The sequence below is a fragment of the Oncorhynchus mykiss genome, chromosome 16 (assembly GCF_013265735.2).
Source record: "Oncorhynchus mykiss isolate Arlee chromosome 16, USDA_OmykA_1.1, whole genome shotgun sequence".
Taxonomy (NCBI): domain Eukaryota; kingdom Metazoa; phylum Chordata; class Actinopteri; order Salmoniformes; family Salmonidae; genus Oncorhynchus; species Oncorhynchus mykiss.
In genome coordinates, this window is record NC_048580.1 from 38565957 (window position 1) to 38580905 (window position 14949).

Consider the following 14949-nt stretch of genomic DNA (forward strand, 5'->3'; position numbering starts at 1 on the left):
AGTGATGGTTATCGTCAGTCACACAGAGGATAAAACCTCACCTGGTGAAGCCTACGCGATCTATAATACACAGGTCATTCCATGGTGTAACCGGCTGCTGCTCTTCAATGGACTCTATGAATGAAAGACACCAACATGCCAAGTTATTCTTCCTAACTGGCCTCTGTATGAAAGACACCAACATGCCAAGTTATTCTTCACGTCAGATCAGAGCCTTGCGCTTCACAGTGATACAACATTAGGATGGTCCCCAATAGAGCTCAAACTATCATTCATATCACGTCGCTGTTTTTACAAAAACACTTGTTTCCATCCGTTTTCACGAAAAGTATTCTTCGATAATTGCACACATGATATCCGCCCAACAACAGCAATGACATAATGACTCTGTTATTGCTAGAGAGGGCACACTAAGGTACTATACCTTCCTCACTGTCCTCACTGTCTAGCACGATTAGCATCTTGGTCGGCTGGTCACTTTGTTTAGGTGGCCCCTCATCAGGCTGGAAGAATAGAAACCCTGACTCACTTGGACATTATGAGCCCACTGTATTAGGTACAGTCTGAATCATTAGCAGAGGGTTTGTATAGCCAGAAGAGAGATGCTCTGACTCACCTGAGGGTGCATAGCATGGATCGGCACCATAGCAGCAGAACGATGCTACTGGAGAATGGGGACCAAAGACAACTGCTCCCTGTCCCTTGGACCAAAGCCAAAGTAAGAAAGTAGAATACATGTCAAATAATCAAGAAGGCAAGAACAAGACTGCATATCTGCATATCACTCTGAGAGGGAAAAAAAGAGAGTAGAATTCCTTACCATCTGTCTTACTCCATTGATCTCTTCACTCGCTCTGTCAGTCTCAGAGGACTACACTCAGGACGTCAGTAATCCTATTATGAGATCCTCAGTCAGGGAAGTAGACCAGGATAAGTACAGTACCTATTAGGTGCTACCTAAACCAGCTCAGTGTGTGTGTGTGTGTGTGTGTGTGTGTGTGTGTGTGTGTGTGTGTGTGTGTGTGTGTGTGTGTGTGTGTGTGTGTGTGTGTGTGTGTGTGTGTGTGTGTGTGTGTGTGTGTGTGCGTGTGCGTGTGCGTGTGCGTGTGCGTGCGTGCGTGCGTGCGTGTCAACTCACACCATCACTGCTTAGGCGTGTGTGTGTTGTTACGTAAAAACAAACAATCAGGGCTGTCAGCTGGGGAGCTACAGGAGAGCAAGCAATGAGTGTGGGCATTGCAGCCTGGTCTCATAGACCAACATAGTAAACATAGTAACATAGTAACATAGTAAATGTAAATCCAAGACACTCAAATTAGTATGATATGTTGTTGGGCAGACAGGCTTCACCCTGGCTCCACTTCCGATTATGCACATCACACTGGCAACTCTCTTGCTTACCCGCAGCTAACCAGTCACCACCAGCCTTCTAGTTAGTTACCCTTTGTCTGGTTAAGAAACACACGTTGCTTTACCAAATTAAAAACAACAGCAGCATTGAGTTTAATGATAAAACAACAGTCATGCTATGTTTTTCTCTACCTTGAGTATAGAAAAGTAGGCGGTCCTTGAATTTTTAGTCTCGCTCAACCCTTCCACTTTCCCCACTGCATTTTATGTCCAGGTTCTGTAGCAAAACGGCTAGAGAGATTACCGTTCAAAAGATATGACCCATAACACAGGCAATATGTTTTTTTCTTTCTATCATGCATTGGAAGGCTATAGCTAACAACCTGGGGAGCGTTCAGTAGGATGCAAGGTCTAGGAACGTTCAGATAGATATATGCTATGTAGAACAAACATGCCTCTCTGACATGTAGAGTAAGGAATAACGTTGGCTCCATTCATGGAATTTCTATATGCAACATTCGAGAACGTTTTGCAACGAATGTGGCCCTTTTAACATGACCATTTGTCGGCACAGAAAGAAAGGAAAAGGGATACCAAACAATTTATTGACTAAATTCCTCTTGCCACTACAATATATCCGACTGTGTAAATAACTTTATTTTGAGTTAATGTGGACCCAGTGACTGAGACATGGACCAGGACTCGAGCACTTCTGCCATAAGTACTTGTGACTCGACCATTGGTGACTCGGACACGAGCACAGGGGACTCAAGGTTTAGTGACTGACACCTCTCCCTCTCTCTTTGTGCAAAAGTGTCATAATATGGCAACTTTGTATGGCGACTTTGAAGAATATCAAATATAAAATAGATTTAGCTTGTTTAACACTTTTTTGGGTTACTACATGAGTCCATGTGTAATTTCATAGTTTTGATGTCTTCACTATTATTCTACAATGTAGAAACTAGTAAAAAATTAAGAAAAACCCTGGAATGAGTAGGTGTGACCAAACTTTTTACTGGTACTGTATGTCTATATACATATATAGTTTATTAGGTACACCACCCCAATCACAAAAATGGTTTTCTCCTACAGACAGTGAGTCACGTGGACGTGACTTGCTATATAAAGCAGGCAAACGGGCATCGAGGCATTCCGTTACTGTTCGATTGAAATGTGCAAATCGGGTGACCTAAGAGAATTTGAGCATGGTATGATCGTCGGTGCCGGGCGTGCAGGTTCCAGTATCTCAGACACGTCTGGCCTTCTGGGCTTTTCACGGACGACAGTGTCTAGGGTTTACCGAGAATGGGGCGACAAACAAAAACTCGGCAGTCCTTGTCACGGATGGGCTATTGCAACAGACAAACACACCGGGTCCCACTCATAGATAAAAACAATAAGAAGCAGCTCCAGTGGGCACGTGATCACACTGGACAATTGAGTACTGGAAAAACATTGCCTTGTCCCACGAATCCTGGTTCCTGTTGCGTCATGCTGGTGGCAAAGTCAGGATTTGGCGTAAGCAGCATGAGTCCATGGCCCCATCCTATTTGGTGTCAACGGTACAGGCTGGGTGGTGTAATACCAATTGAGCAATGTTTCCATGCCCCAAAGAATTCAGGTTGTTCTGAAGGCTAAGGGGGTCTGACCCGTTTATAGATTGGTGTACCTAATAAAAATGACAGAGAACCGAGGCAGGTAGGCCTGGAGTAGCGATTTTATAGCGACGTTACAGCTGTGACTAGACAGTGTGAGGCGGGTTCAGAGAGGGAAAAGACATGCCAGGGGAAACAGTATGGGAGAAGTAGTCTGACACAGGAGGGACAGCACCTCAAACATAGAGGATGTGTACTCCGAGGATGCGGAGACCAACTGGCAAGTGTCTTCACTGATATTTTCAACCTGTAATAGTCTGTAATACCAACATGTTTCAGGCAGACTACCATAGTCTCTGTGGTTCGAAAGGCTAGTCAAGGCTCACATCAACACCATTATCCTAGAAACCCTAGACCCACTCCAATTTGAATACCACCCAAATAGATCCACAGAATAATCTCTATTGCTCTCAACACTGCCCTTTCTCATCTGGACAAAAGGAACACCTATGTGAGAATGCTATTCATTGACTACAGCTCAGCGTTCAACACCATAGTGCCCTCAAAGCTCATCACTAAGCTAAGGACCCTGGGACTAAACACCTCCCTCTGCAACTAGGTCCTGGACTTCCTGACGCCCGCCCCCAGGTGGTAAGGGTAGGTAACAACACATCCGCCACGCTGATCCTCAACACAGGTGCCCCTCTGGGGTGCGTGCTCAGTCCCCTCCTGTACTCCCTGTTCACCCATGACTGCAAGGCCAAGCAAGACTCCAACACCATCATCAAGTTTGCCGATGATGCAAGAGTGGTAGGCCTGATCACCGACAACGACGAGACAGCCTATAGGGAGGAGGTCAGAGACCTGGCCGTACGGTGCCAGGACAACAACCTCTCTCAACGTGATAAAGACAAAGGAGATGATTGTGGACTTCAGGAATAGGAGGACCGATCATGCCCCCATTCTCATCAACGGGGCTGTAGTGGAACAGGTTGAGAGCTTCAAGTTCCTTGGTGTCCACATCACCAACAAACTATCATAGTCCAAACACACTAAGACAGTCGTGAAGAGGGCATGACAAAACCTATTCCCCCTCAGGAGGCTGAATGATTTGGCATGGGTCCTCAGATCCTCATGTGACAAATAGAATTGGATTGGATTTGAGACATACAGTACATATTCACTTATACTGGTACCCCCTTCTCTGTTTTGTCTTTTTTCTAACTGCTGTTTAGTCTGCCGTTGTTTTGATCTCTGGTTGTTTGTGTTTTATTGTAAAGCAACTTTAGGTCCTTGAAAAACGTTATTTAAATCCCATGTATTATATACATATTTGGCATCAGCCAATGTGATTTGAGGTGCAGTCCGTAACACCACCCCTCAGAAGCTTGCATAGTCCCCTCAGTCTGTCTCTGCACTGGGGTGTGATGAGGGGCCAGGGACTCCCAGGAGCTGGACAATCAGAGCAGGCTCCCCCTGCCGGAGACATTCTAGCAGAAGGAGAATACTGGTCCTGTAAAGTACGAGGTGGAGGAAGGATAAAAGGCTCAGTTAGAAGGAGACTGGTTTGCTGAGGAGAAGACCATAGCTAAGGGTGATTGTTCGTTGTGAATGTAAAACAGTATACTATAGTTTTGTGTACAGCTACAATGAAAATATTAGCTATAGGCCTACTCAATGCTTTTCACATGTGCATTAAGATTTAGTGGAACAAACTCTGACATGTAATTTCTCCAGTGATGTAAAGCACTTAAAAGTATGTTTTACTTAAGTCATTTTTGGGGATATCTGTACTTCACTGTTAATATTTGACTACTTTTACTTCACTACATTCCAAAAGTGTACTTTTTACTCCATACATTTTCCCCTGACACCCAAAAGTGCTGGTTACATTTTGAATGGCTAGCAGGACAGGGAAAAGCTCCAATTCATGCACTTATGAGGACAACTCTTGTCATCCCTACTGCCTCACTAAACAAAAACACTGTTTGTAAATTATGTCTGAGTGATGTTGTGTCCCTGGCAGTCCATAATTTTTTATTTCAAAAAAATAAAAATTTAAATGGTGCCAACTGGTTTGCTTAATATAGGGAATTTGAAATTCTGTACTTTTAAATACATTGACTTTCTTTACATAAGTATATTTAAAACTAAATATTTGTACTCTATTTTATTGGGTGATTTTCACATGAGTCATTTTCTGTTAAAGGCATTACTTTTACTCAAGTATGACAATTGGTAACTTTTTCTATCACCGCATTTCTCCAATTTACCATCGTTTCGGCATATTTCTGCCTGGCAAAGTGTCGAGACAAGTGTGGATGCAGCGGTCCGGGTCTGACCGTCGCTGGAACACCCACAGAGCGTGGAGGGCACTGGCAGCCCCCCCCATGAAGAGAGCAACAACCGAGAGAATCCATCAAACCCTTGCTGGCTGGAGCTACAGAACCATTTAACTGTATGTATTAGAAGTGATTCACTTTCACAATACAAAACGTGCAAGTCATCCACACCAAGCTGTTTTGATGACAACCACTACAGGATTGTGGCTTTAGTATGAAAAGGTTAAAACAAATCAACCCAATGACCAAGTGTGACATGAAGCCAGCAACGTCTGTATTTAGACAGGCAGCCCAATAGGGATGTTGTTTTTACCAATTCACATCTTTTCAAAATCAGATCGGTCAACACATCAAATTTGGGCTGCTTGTGTAAACAAACTTTATTGGCTTCAAGTCAAACTTGGTTACTGGTGTGTGTTCAACAGTCATACTGAAGCCAAAACAGTATACAGTGGTAGTCATCAAACCCCGAAGCAGGTTAGACAGAATGAGCAAAAACAATTAATAAAAACAGGCAAACTGTGAAACTATGTTTATTCTCTTTTCTGTGCGTGCAAATACAAACAGGTTAGAAGTAATAAAAATCAGACATTAGGGTCTTCAATCAGCACGTCAACAGGAGTGTCATGCCCTGTCAACAGTACAGTAAAGCATCTCAAGTACAGTGGAGACTGCTGAGGGGAGAATGGCTCATAATGGCTGGAATGGTATCAAAAACATGGTTTTTCATATGTTTGATACCATTCCCGCACATTATTATGAGCCGTCCTCTCCTCAGCAGCCTCCACTTTCAAGTATGTCAGACAAGAGACAAATAGCAGGGCAGGGCAAGGTATTGCCCGGAGGCATGGCAAGATTTGTATGATGCTATAGGAGTAAATCGCCATATCTTAGGTCAAGGCAAAGTATACTTCCAATTTAGACATAAAATATAAACTACACATTCTAAAAAATAAAAAAAATCTCACTTTCTAAATGGTGCAAATGGCAAGTAACACTTTTTTTTAACATTTTTTAAACAGGACCAACCAATGGAACAGAGGGCAATCAATTGACCAACTAATCAATTAACCCAGCCTCTACTTGCAATGAACCAACGCCATCAACAGCAAGAGAAGAACCAATCTTCCTGTCTAACAACCAGCCCTGGATCCAACCAAAAGTTTAGTGGTTTGTTAGGACTGTTCATATCAAGCGTGGGAGGCTTAACAATCCTAGTAAGCGAACCAGTGGTAATCCTAGCCTTCGGTACAGTTCTTCAAGCAACAGGTCTGCAAGTGCTGGGCCTATACCTCAAACAATTATTTTGCCCACCAGGAGAGCAGATATATGCAGCATATATAGGGACTTCAGTTCTGAGAGACAGTGAGTGAATAAATGGCAGTCTTCTTTAATTGGGTTAGAGTAGATGACCTAGCCAACCATTGCATACCAAATCCTTGGAGCAGGGTGGTGCTCAGAATAGGTCATAATCGTCATATTCACTCAGGTACAAGGGGAACTCATCGTCATCCTCATCCTCCAGCAAGTCATCCAGCAGAGTCATAGCAATGACATAGTCAAGAAGTTGTAGGCTGCCCAAGTCATCCAGACTCATTGCATGGTGCTATTGGAAAAGAGCAACAAAAAAAAACTTCTGCAATTTAGAAATGCATTGAGTGGTCACAATATCAAATGTCTGTTCCCGTTTACATGTATCTATGTTAAAATGTGTGTGTGAAGCAAAAGCGATGCCAAATATTTACAGAATGTGCTGATCTGCGTCGGCGAGGTGGTCGGTAGCCATGAGGCAGGTCATGCCAATAGAGACACTCAGTCTTGAAGGGACAGCATCCATGACGCATGAAGAAACTACATCTTCTTTTACTGAAAAAAAACAAAAAAAAACAGGGATGTGACCAGGACAACAGAATCAGAATTTTGGCTAGGGGACAGGGGCATTTCAATAACATGAATGGAGGAATAGCAGGAATTCTTGATTAATCAGGAAGAAACGCATTCCTTTAAAGCCAATATCCCAGAAAGAGCACTATTTGACAATTCTAGACAGAATGACAAACGCTAACCTGCATTTCGCTTTGAAGTTACGGATGAGGGTTTCCTTTGGTTGTCCCTCCACCCAGTACTTGTTAGGGATGTAAAATGCGGACTTCACTCTGCACTGTGGGCAGCTCCTTTGGGAAAGAAGACAAATGTTTAGCCCTTCCAGGCAAGTAAAAAAATAAAAAGAACACGCTTAGTAAAACAACTTTACATTTAAAAAAAAAAAAATACTGCCATAAACTATGCTGCCCTGCCATCTTACTTTATAACTTCTTCATGGAAGTTTTTGGTTTTCCTCCAGGTGACAATGCAGCTCAGGCAGAAAGGATGGCTGCAGTTGGGCAGGATGCCAAAGCGCCTCTCCTCAGCACTGGTCTTCTCGTACACAGTCTCCATGCAGATGCCACAGGTCACATCTTTACTTTGGTTGAAGGATTCCGTATGCTCCTGGGCCGTCTGGAAGGCAGCAGTGGCAGAGGAGGCACCATGCTCTGCTGCTACCTCCAGGGTGGAAGGCTCCTGCTAACAACAAGTGTAACAGGCTTCATTGTGCTGCTTAGCAGTATTACTTCCACGCTCAACATCCTAACCAGTAGGTGAACTTGTGTGTTGGCGAGGCAGAGGGCACATGGTCGCTCTGCTTGACAATATATTAACCAACTGCGCCACCGAAAATGATCCAATTCAGCAGCAGTGACCTTTCAAGCTGTGGCACAAGCATCTAGGACAAACTTGAATCCCTTAAACAAAGAACAAATACTAAATATTTCCATGTGCTATCTGGGTATATTCTAGATCTAGACTTTGAGATTGCATTAAAAAAATAAAAAATCCTTGAGGTAGCAGAGAAAGTAACCTAATTTCCATAACGATGACAAACCTGCTGATTGACTAGAGGCCTCCATTCGCCTGCTTGAGCCGACAGTGTGCTGGATGGAACTGTAGTTTGGGCCGATGTCTCAGGACACTGTTGGACTGAAGCTTGGGGCTCTGGGACATGAGCATGTGATGACGCCGCTGCAAATAAAGGAACATTAGTAGTACTTAGTTGTAACACACACAAACTCAACAAAACAAGAAACGTCCCTTCTCCAGGACCCTGTCTTTCAAAGATAATTTGTAAAAATACAAATAACTTCACAGCTCTTCATTGTAAAGGGTTTCCCATGCTTGTTCAATGAACCATAAACGAATGAACATACACCTGTGGAACGGTCGTTAAGACACTAACAGCTTACAGAAGGTAGGCAATTAAGGTCACAGTTATGAAAACGTAGGACACTAGAGGAGGCCTTTCTTACTAACTCTGAAAAACACCAAAAGAAAGATGCCCAGGGTCCCTGCTCATCTGCATGAACGTGCCTTAGGCATGCTGCAAGGAGGCATGAGGACTGCAGATGTGGCCAGAGCAATAAATTGCCATATCCGTACTGTGAGACACCGCTACAGGGAAACAGGACGGGCAGCTGATCGTCCTCACAGTGGCAGACCACGTGTAACACCTGCACAGGTTCGGGACAGCCAAACATCACACCTGCGGGACAAGTACAGGATGTCGGCAACAACAACTGCCCGAGTTACACCAGGAACGCACAATCCCTCCATCAGTGATCAGACTGTCCGCAATAGGCTGAGAGGCTGGACTGAGGGCTGGTAGGCCCGTTGTACGGCAGGGCCTCACCAGAAACGTCACCTATGGGCACAAACCTGTCGCTGGACCAGACAGGACTGGCAAAAACTGACGAGTCGCAGTTTTGTCTCACCAGGGGTGATGGACAGATTAGCGTTTATTGTCGAAGGAATGAGCATTATACCGAGGCCTGTTCTCTAAAGCGGGAACGATTTGGAGGTGGAGGGACCGTCATGGTCTGGGGTGGTGTGTCACAGCACCATCGGATTGAGGCTGTCATTGCAGGGAATCTCAACACTGTGCTTTACAGGGAAGACATCCTCCTCCCTCATGTGGTACCCTTCCTGCAGCCTCATCCTGACATGACAATGCCACCAGCCATACTGCTCGTTCTGTGCGTGATTTCCTGCAAGACAGGAATGTCTGTGTCCTGCCATGGCCAGCGAAGAGCCCGGATCTCAATCTCATTGAGCATGTCTGGGACCTGTTGGATCGGAGGGTGGGGGCTAGGGCCTTTCCCCCCAGAAATGTCCAGGAACTTGCAGGTGCCTCGGTGGAAGAGTGGGGTAACATCTCACAGCAAGAACTGGCAAATCTGGTGCAGTCCATGAGGAGGAGATGCTGCATTAAGTACTGCAGTGCTGGTGGCCACACCAGATACTGACTGTTAATTTTGACCCCTCCCTTTGTTCAGGGACACATTATTCAAGTTCTGTTAGTCACATGTCTGTGGGACTTGTTCAGTTTATGTCGGTTGTTGAATCGTGTTATGTTCATACAAATATTTACCCACGTTAAGTTTGCTGAAAATAAACGCAGTTGACGTTTCTTTTTTTGAGTTAACATACAGTCAAATTCCTCTGTACAGTACGACAATACAGCATCCTAGTCCCAGATCAATTTGAGCAACCTTGCTAATCCCTACGGTCATTGTAATGCCAAACATTTGAGTTTGCAAGACTGGACAAACAGATCAGGAACCAGGTCAACAGTATACCCCGATACCAGGGTAAAACCTAGCTAAGGGGACCAATTGAGGTCATACCCCGTCGGTGCGGTGAAGTTTGCGATGAACCTTCGGCTACATCCTCTTCTGTGATATCAGTGTTCTGACGGCCAAAGTTGTGTTGGAGGTGTGCTACATAGGTCTGCATGGACTCTGCACCCCGGCGTCCTTGGCTGTAGAAGCCCTGTGCCTGCAGTAGAGATGGCTCTGATCCTCTACGTTCTGGTAGTGCATGGCCAACCCACGGGGTGTGAACCACAGGTGCTGAACCCCTCCTACTCAACCCCGCACTGGCTGCCTCAGGATCAGTGACGTGGAGATATCTGTAGAATAGGCAAAACATAATTAAATGACTCAGAAAGTAGGTAGTGTAAAGGTTTATAAGGTAGTCTAAGTAAGTCAGGTCATTATGAATTTAATGTCTCACCTGCAGCCATCTCCAAACCAGCATCCACCTTTCTGGAAGTACCTGCATATTTGGGATGTCGGCGGCAACACTGATGGCAACTCGTGTAGATAATGACAGCGCGAACCGAATCTGCATGAACCGTTCAAGAATTGCCTGTAAAACAGATGTCATGGAACCATCACATTCACTGTAGATTTGAGACTCGGCATACAAAAAAAGAAAGATATAACCTGTCAAGACTGCAAGACAAGCTCATGCTCTTCTCGATGTGGGTGTGTAGTGACCGGGGTTCGAACCCTTTTAACCGAACATGTTAGTTACGCGTTAGCTAGCTAGTTAGCAACTAGAGGCAATGAAGTCCATAGCAACGACATCTCAAAAGTGTAGTTATAACGATTTCCAATTAACGTCAAATCAATAACTGCTCTTAAGAGTCATTATGCTTTAGTCGTACAAGAACTTGTGTGCGCTACAACCGGATGTAAACATCATTGCAACAGATCAAGACACGCCTAGTGCGCGTTAGGTTAATCGAAGACTAAACCATTTTTTTTCAGAATAGATGGGCTGTGTTTGCGAAACCCGACCCAGTTCTCAAACCAAAAAAAACATACCTGCAAATCTTTCTATTAATTGAAGGACGTTCATAAGAGTCATGGTACGGAAACCCATATTGTTCCATTATTGCTTGTCAAATAAAAGTCGTCTTTGTTTTTCAAGACCCGACTACAGCAAATGGCACACAAGCGGTTAACATACTACGTCACATACACCATGCCTCGTGCTCCACCACAACTTCACTTTTGTTCATGTTATTCAAATATAACAAGTCGGCAAACAATAGTCAAGACCTGTGCAGCAGCCAACGACAACAAAAAAGTGCCCTGTGCAGCAGAACATTTTCAGAGGAAGATGAATTGTAGGCCTAGTACTGAACAAATGAATTGCATTTAGTCACACAGTTCTTTCAAACAAATCGCATTCAAGGCCATATGAAACAAGTTCATTTTGGGATGCATACCTACAAGTCACACCACTACGAAAATGCGAAGATTGCCCTATATCTGACTCCATTTTGTGGCCTGCGTCTTGTTGAGGTTATTACCCCCCCCCCTCAAAAACACTAGCTATAAACTTTTCAGCAAAATAGAAAGTGGGCGTTACTTTCCTATCTATCCAATTAGGAAAGGAACCAATGGGGGATTCGATTAATCTGGCCCGGGTAGACGTGTTTTGCACCGGGAGAAGGAATCGGGCAGCTTCATGTCGTGAGCCAGGTGCCCCGTTCAAAGTCCACTGCGAAGTCGGCTCAAAACAAAAGTGACGTAATTCGTACGTGAGTACGATTCTGTTTTCATATGCAACATCGATAGCTTTTCAAAATATGTATCTGCCTTCCCGATGAAAACTAGTTTGAAACTGCAAACACATTTTAAATGGAAAAGAGAGGTATGGTCCTGGACGATGCGCCATGCTGCCTTGTTGACATGACCAAGCAGCGCAGATCACTGATCGATTTGAGAGTGGCGTTCCTTCCTCACAGCTTTTGCCCGTTCGCGTCACGGGTAATAGACCGGCACCCTGTAGCTCAGCATAATCGAATCCGCAAAAAAAAGCCATGATCAAACATCACATCCGACCAATAGGAACACCACCCTAATTAAGCATAAATGTATCAATAACTGTAAATGTCTCATTAAAATATTGCATATGATAATTTACTGGAATGTACTAGTCTTTGAGATTACCTTTGTAATAAAAAGCAGTATATCAAATGCATATTAAATACAAACATTGAGACACAATCATGTACAAAAACTATTAAAGTGCTGCAACTTGTATCGGTTCATTATTTGGGCGAAGTCACAAAAATAACGATTGCCTTCACAGAGGTTTTGCCATTCTGATATCTTGAAAAACTGTTTCAACTGGAGATAAATTGGGAACAATAGAATATTCTATCTCAAGTGCCTCTAACAAAATTTGGCCTCACAAAAGGACACTGATAAAACTTACAAACTTACTTTTGGGGGAAAATTTGTGAATACATACTATATACATTAGCTACATATACTGCAATTGGAAAACATTTTAGTCTCACTTTATGTACAATGTACTTCCAATATGCAGAGCGTTCATAGGTGTCACCAATTTCATGAGGTAGTTGAGTTCTACAACTTTACATAAAACACTTTTTATTTGCTATTTGCATTTATTAAAGTTCCAACCCCAGAGAGTGCAGACCTAGAAACAATAATGAAATTGTAGATAGAATACATAAAATCCTTGAAAAAGTAGTTTGTTCAGTGTTGTACATTATAGTCCTGAGTGGATGCAGAGTTCAAATGTGTGATTTTGGTCTTGATATTCATCTCTCATCATCCAAATGTATTATGCCAGACATATCTTTAATCCACAAAGCAGCCACGTTGTCTGTCCTGAGTCGTGGTAAGATAGGCAGGCACCACTACATTACATGTACCAGTAATGTAAGTAATACACTAAGGTTTAAGGACTGGTCCTTTGCTGGTTCTCCATTCATCTAGATTAGATACAGAATCACACCTCTCAAAGTAAAAGGCCAAACTCATCTAGAAAATATTACTTCAGTATTTTAGAAAACATGTTGGGGGTAGTAGTCACATTTCACAGTGGTACCTGTCCATAACCGATGCTCACTGAAAGATGACAGCCTTAAAAACTTACATAAGACTTTGTCATTAGTTGTCATAATTATCTATATATTTTAATTTGTGTACCCAGGTATATTATAACATTACAACTCACCACTTAGGTACCTTGGATAAACCAAAGAGCACACATCTGTACAATCTAACAAAATTACCACCATTATTCTGGTGAACATTATTCATTAACTTTTTTTTATTCCCTAACTACAATTAAATTCCCTAAAATAATTGCTCTACTGCTAACAGTACCAGTAGTGTATGAAACAATTCTGAGAGAAGTATGAAAATGTTAACCAATATTCAGTTGAATACAGTATAACCAAGGAAAGGTAGAGGCTCAAGTTTATGTTAATAACTAGTTTTTCGAACTCTAACACTATCCATATTGATTAACATCCATTTCCCGTTTTCCTTTTGACCTGCACCATCCCGTTTTCCTTTGACCTGCACCATCCCGTTTTCCTTTTGACCTGCACCATCCCGTTTTCCTTTTGACCTGCACCATCCCGTTTTCCTTTTGACCTGCACCATCCCGTTTTCCTTTTGACCTGCACCATGTTGTTAAGCAACTTCTATATAGTCTCTTTAGAACTTATAAATACTTTGTAACCTGAATTAACAATTTCCTTAACAGAAAACCTCCAAATGCATTCATGAGACAACAACATTTTACTCATAATGTGAAGTGAAACCTGTTAAAAAAAGGTTTGCCAGGTTTTGGCAACAGACTCAATTAGGGTAGTAGTACCCATTCACAACATTACTCTGGAAGAAGAGGTCTACATAATTGGTCTCGTACCTCCATTAGTGTTAGTGTTACCTCCATTAGCGAAATCCCTACAGCAGCACCTACTCATTCATGGGTTTTTCTTTAATTGTACTATTTTCTACATTGTAGAATAATAGCGAAGATATCAAAACTATGAAATAACACATGGAATCATGTAGTAACCAAAAAAAGTGTAGTGTATGAAACGATAAATCAAATAATATTTTATATTCTTCAAAGTAGCCACCGTTTGCTATGATGACAGCTTTGCACTCTTGGCATTATCTCAACCAGCTTCATGAGGAATGCTTTTCCAACAGTCTTGAAGGAGTTTCCACATATGCTGTGCACTTGTTGGCTGCTTTTCCTACACTCTGCGATCCATCTCATCCCAAACCATCTCAATTTGGTTGAGGTCGGGGGACTGTGGAGGCCAGGTCATCTGATGCAGCACTCCATCACTCTCCTTCTAGGTCAAATAGCCCTTACACAGCCTGGAGGTGTGTTTTGGGTTATTGTCCTGTTGAAAACAAATGATAGTCCCACTAAGCCCAAACCAGATGGGATGGCGTATCACTGCAGAATGCTTCGGTTGCCATGCTGGTTAAGTGGGCCCTGAATTCTAAATAAATCACTGAGCGTCACCAGCAAAGCACCCTCACACCTCCTCCTCCATGCTTCACGGTTGGAACCACACATGCAGAGCTCATCCGTTCACCTACTCCGCGTCTCACAAAGACATGGCGCTTGGAACCAAAAGGACAGATTTCCACCGGTCTAATGTCCATTGCTCGTGTTCTTGCCCCAAGAAAGTATATTCTTCTTATTGGTATCCTTTAGTAGTGGTTTCTTTGCAGCAATTCAGCCATGAAGGCCTGATTCACGCAGTCTCCTCTGAACAGTTGATGTTGAGATGTGTCTGTTACTTGAACTCTGTAAAGCATTTATTTGCTCTGCAATCTGAGGTGCAGTTAACTCTAATGAACTTCTCCTCTGCAGCAGAGGTAACTCTGGGTCTTCCTTTCCTGTGGCGGTCCTCATGAGAACCAGTTTCATCATAGCACTTGATGATGGCTGTTCTTGCCACTCCTACTTTGTCACAACACAACTGA

At 43.2% G+C, this 14949-nt stretch overlaps 1 protein-coding gene and 1 long non-coding RNA gene across 6 annotated transcripts; both read right to left on the reverse strand.

Annotated features, from left to right (window-relative positions):
* Window positions 1–5795: 5795 nt before the first annotated feature.
* mkrn4 (makorin, ring finger protein, 4) lies at window positions 5796–11553 on the reverse strand. 5 transcript variants are annotated; one of them, XM_021565769.2, is made up of 8 exons: window positions 11400–11553; window positions 10397–10531; window positions 10009–10292; window positions 8214–8350; window positions 7596–7852; window positions 7357–7464; window positions 7036–7156; window positions 5796–6896 (listed from the first exon to the last, which is right to left on the reverse strand). In XM_021565769.2, the coding sequence occupies exons 1-8, from the start codon at window positions 11450–11452 to the stop codon at window positions 6747–6749; spliced, it is 1245 nt and encodes a 414-aa protein (XP_021421444.2). In that variant the 5' UTR covers window positions 11453–11553; the 3' UTR covers window positions 5796–6746. The 5 variants fall into 5 exon arrangements, with proteins under 5 accessions (XP_021421444.2, XP_021421443.2, XP_021421441.2 ...); XM_021565768.2 differs by having other exon boundaries at window positions 7596–7855; XM_021565766.2 differs by lacking the exon at window positions 11400–11553 and adding an exon at window positions 10993–11127 and having other exon boundaries at window positions 7596–7855.
* A 1003-nt stretch (window positions 11554–12556) lies between these two features.
* Window positions 12557–14029, reverse strand: LOC110491921. The gene is made up of 2 exons (XR_005036517.1): window positions 13539–14029; window positions 12557–13487 (listed from the first exon to the last, which is right to left on the reverse strand). It is a non-coding gene; the product is annotated as an uncharacterized LOC110491921 (long non-coding RNA).
* Between the last annotated feature and the right edge of the window lie 920 nt (window positions 14030–14949).